Source organism: Otolemur garnettii, unplaced genomic scaffold (genome assembly GCF_000181295.1).
Source record: "Otolemur garnettii isolate 467f Iridium unplaced genomic scaffold, OtoGar3 scaffold00022, whole genome shotgun sequence".
NCBI classification, from domain to species: domain Eukaryota; kingdom Metazoa; phylum Chordata; class Mammalia; order Primates; family Galagidae; genus Otolemur; species Otolemur garnettii.
In genome coordinates this window covers 3,684,686-3,704,843 of record NW_003852417.1, presented here as the reverse complement: position 1 = coordinate 3,704,843, position 20,158 = coordinate 3,684,686, and the positions used below count along the sequence as shown (strand labels likewise).

General features: G+C 46.3%; 1 protein-coding gene across 1 annotated transcript; it reads right to left on the bottom strand.

Moving 5' to 3' along the window:
• Positions 1-830: 830 nt before the first annotated feature.
• On the bottom strand, positions 831-16,162 carry PQLC3 (PQ loop repeat containing 3). Its single transcript, XM_003787526.2, has 7 exons — positions 15,940-16,162; positions 12,280-12,362; positions 12,134-12,203; positions 9,588-9,645; positions 6,956-7,076; positions 3,443-3,484; positions 831-1,239 (listed from the first exon to the last, which is right to left on the bottom strand). Exons 1-7 carry the CDS (start codon positions 16,080-16,082, stop codon positions 1,148-1,150), a joined length of 609 nt encoding a protein of 202 aa, XP_003787574.1. The 5' UTR covers positions 16,083-16,162; the 3' UTR covers positions 831-1,147.
• Positions 16,163-20,158: the final 3,996 nt, after the last annotated feature.

The window sequence follows — 20,158 nt, the reverse complement described above, 5'->3', positions numbered from 1 at the left end:
ACTTGTATTTTTTAATGGCCTCTGTGATTTAAACAACTGTAGAACAAATGGTTTATCTTCCTGCTGGTCCCAAGACGTTCTAAAACACCATAGTTTATTTTAAAAACTACACCTTACACAACAAAATTAGTCACATTAAAACAAGTGATAGCGGAGTTTTCAAAATATGAAAGTTTATTTTACATAGGAAACCATACATTCTCTAATAGACATCATTTACTGCGTATAGAATAATGCCTTCAATTAAAAGGGGAAAGTGAATCTTTAAATGTGTTAGGATTTATAAAATCTTAGAGGAAAATACAGCTTACAAATAATCCTAACATGTTTAGGATAAGATACTGAGAATAAAATTCATAAGAACTGGGCAGAACCCTGCAGTATTCTTTACTACATTTATTTTCAATAGACAAAATGGTAGTTGGTACCAAATTCCAGTAGTGGTTAATTGCATAGGTGTGGCCATTTCAAAAAGCTTTGTGCTTCAATCAAAAAGTTTGTTGGGATTTCCTTATCATAAATAGCAACTGCTAACAGCTTTTATTAGGCACAGTGTGAGTTAAAAGACTCTCTTGGTACACAAACTCAAGCCAATTGCATTGATGCCTCCCTTGCTAGATAGAGCCTAGGCAGGTATTATTATGCGTATTATGATATACAAGCCCATCCTGTGACATCTGTTACAATCAAACAGTCCCAGAAAGTGAACCCTAGTAACTTACTACAGATCCACTCCATTTCTGACTTTGAGCAAAATCCCACTCCATTTACGTTTTTTTTTTTTTTTTTTTTGTCATGGAGAGGATTTGTTTCTTAAAAGATTCTGAAAATCTGAAAAATAAATGCAGTTAGCTCTTCTGAGAGAACTTAGTCATAACTTGAAGAGTAAGGGTGAAAGTGGTCTGCTCAAAATGGGCTTCTTGGATGACTTCCACCAGTCGCCAGCCTTCTTAAAACTACGGATGTCTGATCGCTAGAAATGGGGAAAGGGAAGGGAAATTGGCATTTAAACAAGTGTTAAAGTGACTCTTCAAGTTTAAAAAGGCCAAAGATTCTGAAATGAGTATAAAAGACCTTGATTTAACAAGGGGCTTCCTTTTCCTTTAGTTCAGTCATTCAAAATCCACGTTGTGTGCAGGAATATCTGTCATTCAGCCTTTTTAACCATCTTCCGGTAGCGAAGTACTGTAGCTGTTACCCATATATTTAAAGCTAGCATGATCACAAAACGTGTAAGAACTGAAATTAACCAAAAGAATAAAAAAGTATATTAAAAACTTTTCACATGGTACAGCTGTATAATCCCAAATAAAACTTCACCCCCCACCCCTAAAGTGATGGATCCCCTTAACTATGGATCGTGAAAACATTGAACAACTTTGGTTCCAAGTATTTGGGGGGAAATGAACTTCTATCATAATGACTACTTTTGGCCACCTGACCTGACCTAATAAATAATAAATCTTAAAAGGTTAATTTAGAGCCATCTGGCTTTGGCTAAGAAGTGGTAAACTTTTAAAAGTCCCCTCAAGGGTGCTGGTATCTCAGAACATTCCTTATTAAGTAAAGGTAGTGTAATAACATTCTGCTAATTCTTGCACTACATTTCTTAACAGGAAAACGGGCCCAAATGTCCAAGCATATTTTATACTGAAATAAACATGAAAAGGTTACTCTTCCTTAAAAATGTTAATAAAACCCCCCAAAATTTAACAATGACTTAACTTCCACTTTAAGGTACAAACACTCTCCTAATAAATGAAGTTAATGAGGGTTGAGATGTCTTTGTGTTTATAAAACACACGTAAGATACTAGCTAAACTGCATTCAAAAAGTTATCCCCAGAGGCAGGGGGCTGGGGGCTCACGTGTACGGCACACCTCTTGGGGGTAGCACACAATTAAACGAGGGACTTTAACAAATGCAATCAGTGTAACCTAATTCTTTGTACCCTCAATGAGTCCCAAACAATAAAAAAAAAAAATTACAAAAGGTTATCTCCAGATAAATGGATAACTCTCAGGAACAGCTATCACAGACAAAAAACCCAATTAGAATATTCTTAAGCTTTCAAACTTAGTTTTTGATGTATAGGTTTGTTTTGTTATTTAGTTATGGTTTGACTCTGCATGCTGACAATGATGCTGGCAAGTCTTCAAGTCCAGTCAAGAAGACCCAGACTTGTCCTTTTCTTCCTATTTCCCACTTGATAGAAGTTTATTCTTTGACCAGAACAATTTTAATCCTACAGTCAGAGGTGATAAAAGGTATTTGAACCAAAGGTACAACCTCCAGAAAGAGACTAACAAATGGCTCTCTCTGTTCTGAAGTAGTGTTTCTCTATTAAGTAATAATTAGCTTAAAGAGTATGTACCCAGGACATTTTCCAGTCTTCATAGGTGACACTATCTGTTCTAATCATTTTTCAAAGATGTATACTATATGCTCAAGTTGGGAGTTGAAACCCGGCTAAGGAATTACTCAATTCTTTTTTTAATTAATCAAAATATTTTCTCCTCCATCACAGCTTTTTCTTTTAAAAAAAAAGTGGCCAGGCACAGTGGCTCACGCCTGTAACCCTAGCACTCTGGGAGGCTGAGGCGGGTGGATTGCTTGAGCTCAGAAGTTCAAGACCAACCCAAGCAAAAGTGAGAACCCCATCTCTACTAAAAATACAAAAACAGAAAAACTGAGGCAAGAGGATCACTTGAGCCCAAGAGTTGGAGTTTGCTATGAGCTATGACACCACGGCAATCTACCCCCAGGGTGACAAAGTGAGACTCTGCCTTAAAAAAAACAACCAAAAAACACCCACAACAACAAGAACATACAGTCAAGTGAGTATACCACTCCGCTGCTTAAAAAGCCTTCAGAGGCTTCTTCCTGCTGGTTGTGGGCTCTGAGGCTCCTGCAGCTCACTCCCCTGTCTCTCCCCCCACTCCCCCTGCACCCTGGCCTTGCTGGAGTTCTCTCAGTGTCCCAAGCCTGTGTTCTCTTGGCTGGTGGCCTTCACACATGCTGTTCCTTTTAACTGTACCCCCTCCCTCTCCTCAGATTTCACTATTCTTCAGATTAATCTTCCCAGCTCTCTCCAACTAGGTCAGATTCTCCTGCGTGCTCATCCTGCCATCCTCATATCTCACAACATGACCCAATAGTTAACTGTGTGATGATTTCATGGCCAATTCCCCAGCTTAAGTAGAAGCTCCATGATGATAGGAATCTACTCTCTTGTGCATATTCTTTCCCCTGGACTACAGAAGTAGATGCTTAATAATAAAAGGGTGACTGATGAAAGCTAGGAATACTTTGATTGTTGCCTCCTTCTAAATCTATAAACCATTACCGATGAGTCCATCTATTAAGCCCTTAGCCAGTTTCCAAATGAAGAAGGTACAAATAGCATAAAACTCAGATGTGGGAAGAAAAATATTCTGCTTACTTGTAAAATCCTTGGTGGTCATTAAGGTTGTTACTATTCTTGCTGTAAAAGAAAATGTGCAGCGATAAATAACTTCTCAGACATTTTGGCACTTAGCTATTGTCTCTCTCTTTTAATATACCAAAAATACTAAGCGTTATTGTTAGATTTTTGGTAGCACATAAAACTAAATAGTACCACATTTCACAAACACCTAATAACCAGCCATGCATCCCAGCCTAGTGGTTTTGAAACTGCTCCCAAGAGAAGCAGCAGTTCCTAGAAGATACTTCAGTGTCCAGGGAAGTCGGGGGGCTGAGCCCCCATCCAGGTCTGCATATGCCAACCTACCACTCAACCTCAAACAGCATTTCTAAAGAATTTCATTTACATATTGAGCTTCTGGGTAGTTTTCTTTAAAACTAAAAGCACTGTTTTAGGCTGGGCAGGGTGGCTCATGCCTGTAATCCTACCACTCTGGAGGCTGAGGTGGGTGGATTGCTTGGAGACCAGCCTGAGCAAGAGTGAGACCCCCATCTCCAATAAAAATAGAAAAAAAAAATAGCCAGGCGTGGTACCGGTATATAGTCCCAGCTACTCTGGAGGCTGAAGGAAGAGGATTGCTCAAGTGTAAGAATTTGAAGTTGCTATGAGATATGACACCATAGCATTCTACCCAGGGCAGTAGAGTGAAACTCTGTCTCAAAAAAATAAAAATTAAAGCAATGTTTTAAATGCTCCCCATGTGCTTTATAGATAAGGAAACTGAGGTCAAGCCAAGGGTAAGATTTTCTAAGGGTCTAGCTAGAACTGTTTTGTTTAATTCTTCTTTCTGGAATGGCCTTTCACTTAGCAAATTAGGGTAAGTGTTAAAACTGAGATGCATGGGCTATGTGAATTGGGAGTCAGAGAATATTACCACCTGCAACTCAAGGCAGACCTTTCCTAACCTCGGAAAGGTCCAATCCATCAAACCAATCCTTCAAAAACTCACCCTTTGGCTCAGCACCTGTAGCTCATTGGCTGGGGCACCGGCCACACACACCAGAGCTGGTAGGTTTGAACCCCACCTAGGCCTGCTGAACAACAATGACAACTACAACGGAGGAATGGCTGGGCATTGTGGCAGGTGCCTATAGTCCCAGCTGCTTGGGAGGCTGAGGCAGGAAAATCACTTGAGCCCAGGAGTTGGAAGTTGTGAGCTGTCACACCATGGCACTCTACCAATAGTGACATCATGAGACTCTGTCTCAAAAAAAAAAACAAAAAAACAAAAAAACTTGCCTTTTGCCTAATATATTTTGCATTTAGCATATCTTGAAAGGCAGAAAGCCAATCCTATAAAATTTTTAGTTGCTAAATTTGTAACCCAAGACTTTACACACAGACACCACGTAAATCATTGTTGATTAAGCAACTTACGTTAAGGAAATAGGTGTTAAGTCAATGGAGAAGACTCCAGTTAAGAAGGTGGCCCATTAAAATATCTGATAAGGTTATAGAGAAGGATCTCAATAGTATGAAAGAAAATGATCAGATTAAAAAATGGGCAAAGGATATGAATAGACATTTCGCAAAAGAAAACATACAAATGACCAGAGAAATGCAAATTAAGACCACAGGAAGATATCACATCCCACCTGTTAGAATGCCTGTTATCCAAAAGATGAAAGATAAACGTGAGAGAGGATGTGGAGAAAAGGGAACCCTTACACACCGTGGGAGGGGTGTGTGTGTAAATCACCACAGCCTTTATGCAAGACAGTATGGAGGTTCCTCAAAAAATTAAAAATAGAACTACCATATATCCCACCACTGGGTATAGATCCAAAGGAAATGGAATCAGTATCTTGAAGAGGTCTGCACACCTGTGCTTACTGCAGCACTATTCACAGTAGCCAAGATTTGGAGTCAACCTAAGTGTCCATCAGCAGGTGAATGGATAAAGAAAATGTGTTACACACACAATGGAATACTATTCAGCCTTTAAGAAAGAAGGAAATCCTATCACGTGCAACAATGTGGATGGATGTGGTAACAAAATAAACCAGACACAGAAAGGCAAAGGTAACAGGATCTCAAGTGTTTGTAAAACCTATGAAAGTCACAGAGGCAGAAAATAGAATAGTGGTTAGCAGGGGCTTGGAATGGGGGCAGGGGGGAGTTTGGGAGAGGTTGGTCAAAGAGATAGAGAGGAGGAGTAAGTTCAGGAGATCTACTGTACAGCCTGGGATTACAGGGAAAAACAGACCTCTAATCAACACTGCATTGCTCCAGGGTGAACTAGAATAAATACTAAAAATGCACGTCACATTCACGTCTAAAGCAATATTGAAGTTGTTAGCCTCACATGTCAAAAAGGAACATTGGGTTTAAAAATAGTTCATTTTTTTCCCTATAAAGCTACAGTCCTCTGTTTTTCGGCCATTCAACAAATACTTAAGTACTGGTTAAGCATGGAGGGGAGTTCAAAATATATTGAAAGGTATTATAAGGCATGGTCTCTGCAGTTCCAAGTTTATGAGATTTCCTTAAAGAAAATTTAATATGCAAAAATCTAAATATTAAGAACCTGCAGATGGGAGGTGCCTGTGGCTCAATGGGTAGGGCGCTGGTCCCATATACCAAGGGTGGCAGGTTCGAACCCGGCCCTGGCCAAACAGCAACCCAAAAATAGCTGAGCGTAGTGGCAGGTGCCTGTCATCCCAGCTACTCAGGAGGCTGAGGCAAGAGAATCGCCTAAGCCCAAGAGTTGGAGGTTGCTGTGAGCTGTGATGCCACAGTACTCTACTGAGGATGATAAAGTGAGACTATGTCTCTAAAAAAAAAAAAAAAGATACCTGCAGAGAAATTTGATAATATATCTAATTAACAATTCTAGAAATCACACATATATTACACAATAATACTTTAACATTTTAAAGCTAAAAATAAAACCTAGCAAGTCTTAATTTTAAGTAACTGGGGATGTAAAGTAACTGATAATCCAAATTATCAGCCTTGGAGAGAGCAACTGGTTCTTTAAAATATAGGATAGTCATAAGGAAGTATAATGAAAATATCTAAAACTAGTAAATCTAATTAATATGATAACTCAAGAGTTTTAGGTAGTTCTTGAAAGAAGCCAAATGAACAGTGCAAATTCTATAGTTAAGACCAAACAATGAGCCCACAGAAAATCTCCATTGCTACAAGTTATTCCTTCTTAAAAAGCCAATGTAAGATTTTCATCTCCTAATCTGTTACATCATAAAGGTTCAAATTTTTAAAATAGTTTATCAATATAATCAACCCCTTGATACTTTTCAAAGACAACAGGACTCTTTATATTAGGCCAGAGTTTTGCTTTCACTTTTTTCTTTTCTTTTTTCTGGGTCTTGCAGAAAACAGAGGGCAACCTCATAAATGTGGGTACACTTAATTAGGAGGCTCTACCTGAACAGCCAGGACCACGTTAACTTCAGAACCAAGGTACCACACAGTGAGGTGGGCACCCGGTTCTGGCAGAGGCCTCCCACCTGAGCCCGCTCTTACTTGCACAGGTGTAGGCGGACAGGCTCCAGGTCAGCGCGCTCACGGCTCCCGAGTCTCTCGTCTTCCACAAACACTGGAGCTGAGCAAACTTACTGGCCGCACTGATGAAAGTACAGAGATTCTGTGTGCAGATAAAACGTGAGAATGTTAAGAGACTGCTTGTTAAAAAAGCAACAGAATAACAGATACTCAAAGCATATTTGAAGCCAAACTTTTAGGTCAAGTAATAACCCATTTGTACAAGGTTGAAACCTAAGTTTGGTGGAAAAGAATGCAATAGTGAGATGTTTATTTTAACTCATGGATTCCACTGTGCAATGGGTAACTAATGGGCTAGTCAGAAGTTGGGAGAAGCTGGGAAAGAATCATTGCCTGGCCACAAGGCTTATCTATCCACACCTATCAATGGAAAATAAATAAGAAATATTGTTTTAGAGTCTGGGGAAAACCAGGCTGTTTTTAACTGACAAACTCATAAACTCAAGCATCAGGCCACATGGCAGCGTGCTCAGGCCCTCTGCTACTCGGCAGAGTAGAGGTCTGAGTGAATTAGCCTGCAGCACTACCCAGCGCCCTGCACCCTCAGCTGGGCCCAGGCCTGCCATTGCCAGCCTCTATGGCAGCTGAAACTTGAGCTGCTGGGTTGAGTGGGACCAAAGGGAGTCAAGGGAAAGGCCAGGAGACCAGGTAGGCCATGGCAGGTGTCCAGGTTTGTACCAGCACAGCAGAAATAGAAGAGGTGAGAAGTGGTCAGGTTCTGGATACATTTCAAAAGCAACACTGATAAGGACGTGCTGAAGGATTTGCAGTGGGATGTGAGAAAAAGAAAAGTCAAGGGTGACCCTAAATGCCACTGTTTCCAGCCTCTGCAGTGGAGAACGGAGATGCCATTAGCTGAGATCCGCAAAGCCTCAGGAGGGGCAGTTTTGCAGGAAGAGAGGGGTAAGGCTGAGATGAGAAACTGTTTAGACATGTGAAGTGGGAGATGCTCTTAAGTCAGGTGAGCGCAGTGTGCAGTGGTGTCTGGACATGCCCAGTGTATGCCACAGCTCTAGGACCACTGGGGTTGGAGACGTGTGGCAGAGGAGCCAGAGAGTGCAGTGAGGGGCAGTGGGAAGAGATATGGGGGAGTGAGGTACCCATAGAAGCTGAGTGAACAAAATGATTCAACGAAGCTTCAGCTGTGGCATCGAATGCCACAGAGATGGTAAGATAGAGAATGAGAACTGACCACTGAAAGAAAGTCACGGGGGGGCTGTTTTTTGTTTTGGTTTTTGAGACAGTCTTTTTGAGGGGTCTTGCACTGTTGTCCAGTCTAGAGTGTGGTGACATCGTCACAGCTCACAGCAACCTCAAACTCCTAGTTTCCAGTGATCCTCCTGCCTCAGCCTCCTGAGGAGCTAGGACAACAGGCACTCACCACTGTGCCTGGCCAAGACAGGCTTCTTTATGTCTGTCTCCCAGGAAAACTCACAAGGGGGTCCTCTGGTTTATACCCTGCTGAGACTCAGCACCTTGTCAGCCTGAGTGAATAATCTCTGCTGAGTGAACGGATCCTTAATGCAGTTTGGCAAATGTGATGATAAAGGTGCACGTGGAATAACTTAAGAGGAGTGAAGGGGTTGCTTGGACAAGGAAGAACTACGGAGAAGGGACCAACAGGGAGTGCTCCCTGGCAGAGCAGTTGAGAAGGGGTCCAGGTCAGGCCTGAGAAAGGACAAAGCAAGGTCACACTGGGCACTGGCGCAGATGGCTCCCAGAGGACTGGCCCAAGCAGCTGCCGAGGAAAGAGGCTCTCCTGCAGTCAGGGGGACCCCAGAGAGCAGGGGAGGGAGGACTCCAGGGGAGGCTCAGGATGTGGGCTCAGCAGGGCTGGGGGAATGGTTCCAGTTTGGGGGTGAATAGGTTGGCCAACGCCAGTTGCGAGCCTCCATCCATAGCAGGAATGGAAATACTGTGGCCTAAGTTGGTCAGGAATGAGGTTAAAAGGTCAAAGGCAACAGTTTTTTGGTGTTTCTTCTGTACCCTTATCTATGGTCTGTTCTAACCACATATCAATGATATAGTATTTGGAAAAGCAGCTCTGTAACTGACACTCAGTTTTCCACTCTGTGACTGTTAGCTACCTCTCTAATCTGGTCCCTATGCCCCCCTCCAAAAGAAATTTTTTAAAAATTCGCCCCAGATTTAAATGAGGATATCTTTCTTTTTTTTTTTTTTTTGAGACAGAGCCTTAAGCTGTCACCCTGGGTAGAGTGCCATGGCTTCACTGCTCACAGCAACCTCCAACTCCTGGGCTCAAGCAAGTCTCCTGCCTCCACCTCCCAAGTAGCTGGGACCACAGGCACCCGCCACAACACCTGGCTATTTTTTGGTTGCAGCCATTATTGTTGTTTGGCAGGTCCGGGCTGGATTTGAACCTGCCACCTTAGGTATATGTGGCTGGCGCCTTAGCCGCTTGAGCCTCAGGTGCCGAGCCGAGGATATCTTTCAATACTTGGATAGTTTTGCACTTTTGTTCCCATTATCCCTTAAATACAACTGAAAATATAGCAGGTTTAACATTTGATCTCAAAAGTTCTTTCCAGGGCAGGCTGGTATTTCTCACATTCTTTTCAAAGGCAATACTCACCATGGCCAGGTCTATGATCCACTTCTGCAGGGTAAGGACGAACCAAGAACACACCAATCTTACCAAGTGCTAAGGAGACAGCAGTGGGTCACCTGAGAGCCCTGCCACCCTCCCGTCTCATGCAAATGAACCAAGACCACAGAGCTTTGAACAAAGAAACCAAGCATGGAACTGGGGGAGGTTCTGCTAGAACTCAGTCAGATTTGGAAAAGACAAAAAGGGTTTCGAGTGAACACCTGTTTGGAGTTCAAAAGAACAAAGGAGATTATGGGAGAAAAATGCAAAGACACCTGTGATTGTGGGTTGTTCCCCAGGACTGAGAACATTCTTAATGGTTTTAAATGCCCACTAATTGCTGACCAGGCAGCTCTAATTCATTGTCAGAAGTTAAGCACTTAAAAGAGCGCACCAATATTACACAGCAGGGATGTGTATGAGGTATGAGGTGGACTTGGTGATTCCTCCCTTCCCACTAATTGCACTGTAAAAATGATAGAGAGGGATGACTGAAGTAAGCATGGGAGAGCTAGTGGCCAGTGGCCAGCATCCTGGAGGACCAGCCTTGAGGTACCTTGAACAAGTCACTTTCCATATCCTGACCTTGGTCTGCTTACCTGTACAATGGACTTAACATTTCTTGCCCTGTCTACCTCCTAAGTGCCTACAATCCCATAGTTGGGACTCAAGAAACTGCTATTATAATTAATAACATTAAGTAAATGAAGGGCTTGAACTAGATGATGCCCTGCGCTAAGTCAGTCAGGGATCGAATATGAGCAGCCTGAGTCCAGCTGGAAATTCTGCCTTAAGACACCCTCGGGGCGGCACCTGTGGCTCAAAAGGGTAGGGCCCTGGCCCCATATGCCGGAGGTGGCTGGTTCAAACCCAGCCCTGACAAAAAAAAAAAAGGACTCAATTTTTAAAGTTCATTTCTGTGATTTTCTTTTTGCCCAATTCTGTATCACCCCACCTCCTATGGATTCAAAATACACATTTTATAAAATTTGAACAGTAGTAGGAGCTACTGAGATTCCACAGATGATCTCTTTGTAGGATTGCCAGATTTAGCAAATAAAAATACAGGACACCCAGTTAAATTTGAATTTCAGTTCAACAGCAAATGATGTTTTAGTATAAGTATATTGCATGCAATATTTGAGACATTCTTCTACTTTGTGAAATATCTGTTAATACAACAATGCTACTTATTGCTCTCTATTAAGTCACAAGTGACAGGTTGAAAACACGTTGCTGACACCACACACTTGCCATCAGCGCCCAAACAGGTATGTGAGAAGTTTATGTCAGCACCCACATTTTCTCATCTTCAGCCTCACCATCTGCACGAAGATAAGCTGTGCTTTTCATCTTCATAGTATTGCTTTCAAAAACCTTTACGCAGCAGGGCAGAGCCTTGCAGTGCTGAGGAGCAGGCAACCCTCCTTTTGCAGAGGGAAACCGATCCCCTGGGCCCGGGGAGCTCAATGAAACCTGGCGGGGGGCGGGGGCAGGACAGCTGCAAAGCCCTCTAGTCTAGTAAAACCACTGCAATGACCATCTTTTACTCCACTTGTCTCTGTCCCTGGTATTTTTAGTTTCCCAGGACTCTGAAAGGCAGACATTATTCTCCCACCCCAGAGGGAGGAGGCGGGGGCAGGACGGCTGCAAAGCCCCCCAGGCTAAACCACTGCATTGACCATCTTTTACCCCACTTGTCTCCGTCCCTGGTACTTTTAGTTTCGCAGGACTCTGAAAGGCAGACATTATCACCCCGCCTCCCAGAGGGAGGAGGCGCAGCTCAGAGCGCCCAGGGTGCGGGATGGGAGGGGATTGTCCTGTCTGACTCTGGGCCAGCTGCTTCCACCACCCCACACCCACATCCCATTCCCACAGCCCACACTCGGGGCTCCGGCGCTCCTTCCTCCTCCCTGAGTGGGTGGAGGCACAAGCATCTCAGACAATTTCACAGGATCAAGTGACTCCCAATCCAGCCGCTGCCGTTCAGAAAACCTCCCTGGCCTTTTAAGGATGTGAGGTTTAGCGAGAGAACAGTTAAGTAGCACGAAGCCTCATCCTGCTCCAGGGAAGCCAGGCCTCACTGCCAGCCTCTTGGACACAACTGGGGCTCTGACCTCAAGGCTCAGTGTGTAAACTAATGCCTAGACTAGGAGCACGATTCGCACTGCGAACAGGCCAGGGGAGTCCCTTGCTTGGCAGCCAGCGAGCCAGGTAACCAGGTATGCCAGCGGTGCTCATGGCAGGTGTCTCGTTATCGTTATGTCAAGTTCTTTGGGGCTATTGTCAGAAAAGGAAGAAATGTCTCAGATAAAGTAGTACAATCTTACTTTAGAGATTAGCAGGCTCTGACTTCCAGCCAGGGGCTGTACCGAGGGCACCTCTGGTCTGTAAAGATATATTTGTATTTGGGAAATATATAGTCTAATCCAAAAACACACATCTAGCAAGGCCCTTGCTTCGTGCTGCTGCTGATTATGAGTGAATGACAGCCCCAGCCGGTTTCTGCCTCCGGGACGCTGAAAGGATACGTAGCGACGTAGGGCGCGGCCTGTTTCACGTTCCCGTTGAAGTGGAAGACACAGAGCAGGAGGACGACGTCTGAAAGAGCGAGGCTGGGAGTGAGGGGCGAGGGGCAAGGGGAGGTGGGCAAGCAGGGGCACGGCGCGGGCGTTACCTTGCGCGATGAGGATGGGGTACTCCAGGTAGGTCAGCAGCGGGTACCCGTAGTAACACTGGTACCGGAGGAACACGAGGAACCTGCGGGAGGAGGACACAGGCTCACACGCCCGCCCCACAGCAGCCGCCGGCTCCTCTGCCAAATCCTATTAGCAGTTGCGCAGAGCCCCACGTGTGGAAGAGGAGGATTTACAGCAGGAAGGACAGGACTCGGTTTAACAATCTGCACTGCGCTGCTCGTAATCCTTGCACTTCGGGAGTCAAGGCAGGAGGACCGCAAGAGCCCTGGACAGGAGTTACAGACCAGCCTGGGCAACATAAGGAAACTCGATCTCCCCTCGAAATAAAATTAGTTGGGCATTTTGGCGAGCGCCTGTACTCCCAGCTACTCGGGAGGCTGAGGCAGGAGAATCACTTGAGCCCAGGAGATCGAGGCTGCAGTGAGCAGTGATGACACCACGGCACTCCAGCCTGGAAGACAGAGGGAGACCCTGCCTCTAAAAAAGAAAAACATTAAATTACCTCCATGATTTTGGGAATATCCAGAACTCACTAGGAGCTCAGTTGGAGTGCATATCCATGTTCTATCCAGTCCTTTGAGATGGTGGTTTTTAAAGAACGTTTACAGAAAGAAAATCACTGAAGGCCCTGTCCCCTCACTGAAGGACCCAAGTCCCTACTGTTCCCTGGGCTGACTGCCCTGTCCCACCACCCAGAGGTGTGGCTTTTAGTTGAAAAGTAATCACTAAAATGCTCATTATGACAAAATTAGACCAGTCATCTAACATCAGCACACATGATGAGAATAAGATAAGAGTCCATCAGGCCAGGGCAGACATAACACAGCTGCTGAGGTCTGGTTAGGTCCGAGGGACCTTTACCCCACATCTCCCATTCTTGTTGTTTTGTAAATTCATATTTAACTTAAAGGTGTATATTTAAGTAGTTCAGGGTGATTGATTTAAGAGGTTAACTTTTGAATTGGAATGTTGCTGTATGGGTCATGGGTTATGTCAACTATTGTTTATTATGGGTCATGGGTTGTTGTTTAAGATAAATATTAATTACTATTAAGATAAGAATACGGTTCTTGCTTTTAACTTTTATATATAATACTGTGGTTTTAGAAATGAAAGAACAGAACAGTCTGGGAGAAGCTACTCTCACTGTTCTCCAGAACTGCTGGCCTTCTGATAATAAAGTTTGTTTGAACCTAATCCCTGTCTCTGCATATTGGCTGAACAGTGACAGGTGGTTGGACCCTCTTTGTCCAGTAACATTTTGTCCTTCCTGTGAGCTCTGTGAAGTCATTTGAGATTTCTACCTCAGCACACGTGCTAAAGAAGGTTTAAGTCAAAAATATAGCCACCCAGACACAGGGAGGCCAGTAGCTAGGGAGTAAGCGGCAGAGCTGAGATTTGAACTCGGGACTTTTCCAAAGGATTCTCACCCCAAGGCCAACTCTCTGCAGCAAATAAGTCAACTTGGAGAGGGAAGCAAGGCTGGGGGAGACCAGGGGAGGAGGGTCTGTGCGGCTCCCCACACTAAGATTCTCCGGTGTCACTAAGGCATGGTTCATGCTCCAATTGACCAAATGCTCTCAAAGATAAACTTTTAGAGCCAGTTTGCTCAGATTGACATCCAGAGAGGGTCTGTGCCCTCCAGGTGACTGTGATGGTCACCCTGGGGCACCTTCTGCTTGAATTCTGGCATCTGGTGGGGGCTTGCACCCAACCCCAGCCAAAGGAGAGAAGGAAGAGGGCAGGGACAGAAGCAGGATGATGGGGAGAGCCAGGCCTGCAGCTTCCCCCACCTCCCTGGCCAAAGTTCGTATCATCTGGAGATAAAAGCAATACTGTACTGACCTCCTAAGGCTGTCCTGAGGACTGAATAAGGTAATCATATAATGGCAGCAGAACACAGGAGTGCTCAGAGAACAGGAACCATTATAGCAAATCCCTGGTGGAGGTGGAGGTACAATCTTCTGGCATTCAGTGGCAGAGCCTGCTGCCTCCAGCTGTTCTTCCCTGGGCCCTAACACAGCCAAGTCACTCACAGACGAGCCCAGCAGAGAGCCCCTTACACAGGCCTACCACTCTCAGGCTCTCCTGCCCAGAGAGGCCACTCCACGGCCAGAGACCACCTGGACACTGAATCTCAGTATGGTGGCCTAGGGTCACAGTGAAGTTCTACCCCTCACCTTCCTAGCACCTAACCCAAAGCCCAGAGGAACTTTGTCCCAGGCCATCTATAAGGATGGTGGATCTTTATAGTGAAATGATAGAGAAATTATTAACTCATAGTTTTTCAGTAAGGGTTAAAATCAGTCATGAGCTCACTCCTCTTTCTCTTGCCAGCAGGGACCCTGTGGATTTGTTTTCACACACCACTGAGAAGCCCAGAAGACAAAAGGGAAATGTACATTTGCTTTACCATCCACTAAATCTGCCTTTCTGAATTTGTTCCTATAGCTTCAAGTGGTTCCTGAAAAGCTCTGGAACAGACAACGGGGTCGGGGGAATGAACTCCAGGGTTCAAACCTGCACAAAATCATATCTCAGGGCAAAATCAACAACAGGATCAGAAACACCTGTAAAATGTAGATTTCCTGAGCATTAATAAAGCCTCACAGGAGTGTCAGCCTTTGCCCCACCACCCACCCCTTGCCTCCCTTCACTTCCCAGGACCTTCCCTGTAAACACTGAATTCCCACATCCCTCTGCAGAAAGCACAAGCTACAGATGATTTTCCCTGTTACATCCTCAAAGTTCAGGTCAATAAGCCTCCACTGATCAATACCTTTGCCTCAGTCACTCATTTTGAGTTGTCACACCTCATAACTGCCTACACTCCCATCTCCCTCTCCCCTATGAAGAGGGTATTTCAGCCTCAACCAGCTAGCCCTGCGTTGAGTCTCATATTCGCAGGAGTCCCGGAGTGCACAGACACATTAACAAACTTGTATACCTTTTTTCTTATTAACCTTTCTATTGTCAGTCACTCCAGCAAACCTTCAGAGGGTGCAGAAGGGAAACTTTCCCTCTGCCCCTGCTCCTGCAACCCCAGCCTTCCCAACCAAAAACTTCACAACTCTGCCTTTCAGGTTTAGGTCTTTAGCTAGGGAGTCAGGGCGCCCACTCCAGATTTTTGATGGACAGAGTGGCACTGGGAGTCCCCTCGGCTCTTCCCCGCCTAACTCCTTCCCACTTTTCATGCACTGACCTAATTCCCCTTCCTCTTTTCCCTCCAAGGTCTCTCCATCATCTGAGTTCCCAAAACACATGGAGCTTTTTAAGGCCAGAAGGGTCCTTAGGGATCTCAGTTCAAACTCTTGTTTTTACAGGTGAAGCCTGAGAAAGAAGTTGATGGTGTGAGGTGATGGTGCTGTGACACCCTGATTCAGCCAGGTCTCAGTCTTTTCATCTGTAAAATGGGCATGCGCGGTAAATTCATACCACACCCAGCTCGACTAGGAGCCGTTAACCCGCCTGGTGAGTTGCCGCGGGAAGTCCTCCGCCCGCAGCCCCAAGGCTAGCCGCCCAGCTGCAACACCGAGCTCAGGGATCGTCCCCGCCCTACCGAGAACCAGGCTCTTCCCCGCTCCCAGCTCTTCGCCGCCTGCAGAAGCGAGGGCGGAAGGGGGCAGCCTCGGCCTTACCCCGCCAGCTCCAGAAGCAAACTCGGAAGGCTGATGCCCCGCGCGCTGCGCGCCCCCAGCACCGCGGAGATCTGCGGCAGCTTGAGCGCGGCGCACACGCCCAGAGTGCTCCAGTTGCAGAACAGCAGCAGCCCGGCCTCCATGGCGCTGCGGGGGCGGCGGCGCGGTAGCTGGGAGTGGAGCCCGCGGGCTGCCTCAGCAGGCGGCCCGGCCCAACCCTTCCGCCTTCTGGACTCGCCCTGGCCCCTCCCGGACCCGCCCCGCCCGACCTGAGTCCTCCCCTCCTTGCCCCGGCTTGCCCGGGTCCCTCCCTGCGGGGCCCGCCCCACCTCGGACTCGCCCCTCCTCCGGGATATCTCGCCCCGCCCTCCTTGGGATAGCCCCGCCTCTGGGCCGCTTCGCCCCGCCCCACCTGCCTTGCATTGTCAGTCACTGACTCAGAAGACGCCTTCTCCCTGCTCGCGGTTAGGAGTCTCCGGGAAACGCCCAGATAGTCCCTCTTTTTCTTGAGTTTGGTGGGCAGGGAGCAAACGGGTACCCCCTCAGGGAGATGGACCTATCTATTGTACTTTTTCACTTCATACAAGTTGTTTGCCTAAGCTTTTCAGGAATTAAAACTTGGGACGCTTAGCGGCCTCACGTTTGCTCATCTTCTGAGCTAACAGGCTGGGAGAGGTGCAGGTTGCTGGGACCACAAGCCAGCTGGGGTTGGCTCATTTCCAGAGCCACAGAGCAGGGGAAGGAAGTCTTCTCTTTCTCCCCTCCCAGTGGCTCCTGGAGGCCTTGCACTGGAGCACTTTGGAGTGAAACTTTTTTCTTAAGGAGGTAAAATAGGTTTCTACTGACAAAGGTAACTTGGACGTGGCCCTCTGAGCCAACCTCTGGAAATCGCGTTTCTATGAGGGACAGGTTATGAAGCAGAAGAAAACCACAAAAATGCAACTATAGAGTCTATGATGGATGATGGTTTTGTGCTAGAAACCTCAGTGGGGAAGGGGAAGGGGCCAGAGCTGGGCTGCCTCAGAGTCCTGGCCGAACGCTGTCCCTCTCCAGCCCTCACCAGGCCATCACTCCGCCTGTGGAAAAACCCAGAAGGTGCTTGGTCCTCCCTCCCAAGTCTAAATGTGAACAGGAAATTCCACTTGGCCCTGCCCTGGCTAGATTAGTAATTGTTGGTCTTTAGAAAAATAAAATAGAGAAACAAAGATTTTTCTTACAAGCATCAAAGCCTTATAATGGCAGCAGTGAGGACTACAGAACAATCTAGAATCTGTTGAATGCCTCTTGCGTGCACATCTGTTTGTCACATCTGTTGGAGGGTCCTGGTTGGAAGTGCCTAGTCCTGCCATGAAGCAGAGGCTCCCCCCTTCCCTCCTCCTTGGCCGTGGACCCTGTTTATTCCAGAGAGTGGCCTGGATCTGGGCCACAAGGACTGACTCATGTGGGTGCATTGTGATGTCTTAGTGTTCCCAGGACCACACAGACAGGGCACCTTCTCAATTGCAGAGCCTACCTGTTCCTGGCCAAGGCCACTGACCCCCCCCCCCCGGCTCTGTGGGTCCCAAAGGTGAGGCAGGGCAGTAGGAAGATCTTTCTGCCTTGTAGACCCCTCCCTGCACTGGCTGCTTTGCATGAAGGCCAGGACACTGGTGATGTGGGAGTGTGGCATTTGGGAATCGGGCAGACCTCAGCTGACCTCTCAGCCCTGGCCCTTACCGGCTCCGTGATCTTGGACAGACCTTACCTGCAACTTTACTTTTTTCATTTAAAAATGAGGAAATCCACCCCCACCTGAGAAGGTGACTGAGAAGCACAGGGTAGGTGCTCGATATAAACAGCCATTCCCCACCAGATGCAGACTAGCAAAATATTTTGGGATTTGTGGGACGCTGGCTTTTAGGAGGTGGGTGATCCTAGGTGAAGCCATGTGGGAGCCCTGTGGGTAAGTGTTGGGGTCTGGGTCCCCCTACCCCAGCTGGGACATCCTGATAACATGCTGGCTCTTCAGCCCAGATGTCTGCCTCAAATCCACTGATCTTCAAGGTGCCTCTGTGCCTTCAGGAGGTTGGGAAGTATCTGGCTGGGGTCTGTGCAGCATACACCCACTGGGACATCTCTCTGGCACAGGACAGTGTCCCATGTTGGAGGCCTCGTACACATCCTCATGGCTTGCTACGTGAGCGTGGCCCACCTTAGCATAGCTGAACAGAGTGTGACTAAAGCTGGCTTCTGCTTGGACTTGGAATTGAGCAATGACTGATCCCATTACCCTCTTCCCACCCCCAGCTATTCTCTTCAGCAGAGGAGGATTCCTAAACCTATAGGAAGACTGCAAGAAAAGCACAATGAATACTCATGTACTCTTCACCTAGATGAATCAGTTATTGATAGTTTTGTCCATGTTAGCTTTATCTGTCTCTATTTATACACCACACGATTTTCTGTTAAATCTTTTGTAAATGTGCAGTGGACTTCACGGCACTCAGCTAGATACTTCACACACCCCTAAGCACCGACCTGCCATGCAATCACCAGCTCCTCATTGTGATCCCGACACAGTGCTATTACAGCATGTTTAATCACGTTACCTGATATCCAGTCTGCACTACCTAACATTCAGTCTGCAAAGCGTCCTTTACGGCTTTGACCTGTCTGCACCATCTTTCATCTGACTCACTTCCTTGGCCTTTCTTTGTCTTTCAGGACATTGACTTTTTTGAAGAACCAAGGCCAGCTATTCAGCAGAATGTCCCTCAGTTCGGTTTGCCTGGAATTTCTTCCTGATGACACTTCTTTATTATTTACGGCGGGAGTGCTCCCTGTGGAAAGTGCTCCCTGTGTAGGGTAGGTGTCGCCCACGGTGTGTGACATGGAAAAATGCATAGCACTGGCTGTCCTGTTATGGGTGAGGGTAGTTTAATAATTTGGTGAAGGCAGTATTTTCTGGACTCAGTCTTTACTGTTCCCTAAGAAGCTTTCTCACCTGATGGTTTTTTAAATTAATTAATTAATTTATTTATTGAGACAGAGTCTCACTTTGCTGCCCCTGGTAGAGTGCCCTGGCATCATAGCTCACAGAAACCCCTAACTCTTGGCTCAGCCTTCTGAGTAGCTGGGACTGTAGGCGCCCACCACAACACCCAACTATTTTTAGAGCCAGGTTTTCGCTGTACTCTAGGCTGGTCTCCAAGTCATGAGCTCTGGCAATCCATCCACCTCGGCCTCACCTGATCATTTTAATATTTTTATTGATGCTTGCCTAAATGAGTTATTGCTATGATCACCATAAAATGGTGATTTTTCTGTTATCATTTATTTTGTATTCTTCAATAGAAAGAAGGTTCTCCTCAATACTTAATATTTGTAAAAACTTATTAGTATGAACTCAAGGATTCTTCATTATGGTTACTGTTGTTCAGTGGGTTTGTGGGCACTGGCTGTGGGCGATGGGCTGCTGTGGGTGTGGTCAGGGATGAGCTATTACTATCCTTCATTGTGATGCTCAGGTCCCAAATTTAGGTTGGCTCTTACATCCCTTTGACATTCCTCAGATGCTCCAGGCTCACCTTGGATGAGGATCATTTTTTTGCCATGTGGATACAGAGACACTAGTTCTGTCTCAGGCAGAGATGCCTGGAGAAGCCATGATGAAGACTGAAGGAGGCATCCTGCCACTTGGCTGGGGCTCTCAGCTCCTGATTCCATACCCAGTGCCATTCTGAAACTTTCTGCTTTTTTCTTCCTGTGCTCTTAATGAAGACTCACTGACCTTCACTCTCACTCTCTCCACCAGGCCTCCCTTCCACAAGCTCTCTCCATCTAATTATGTGTCTACTTAGAAGCTGCAGAGACTGAGCACTGAAACTGTCCAGACCCCACCAGGAAGCCACCTCAGGGTGGTCAGAGAACTATGACAGCCTTTGAGATGGTGCCAGACTGGGTACTCAGAATGACTGGGGAATCAGCCATGGTCACGTGCCATCCCTGCACGCTCCTCACATCAAGACACCTTTTTAAGCTTCCATCCTCAACCGGGAACTTTGAAATGGTTTCTGGGAGGCATAAGCCTTGGCCATTTCCCCACTGCTAGCTCTGGAATAAAGTCACTTTCTTTTTACCACAGCTTGTCCTTGTCATTGGCTTTTATAAGCAGTATGTGGCTGAGCCTGTGACTGATTACAATTCTGTCCCTTCCCAGAGCCCTGCTGCTGCCTGGCAC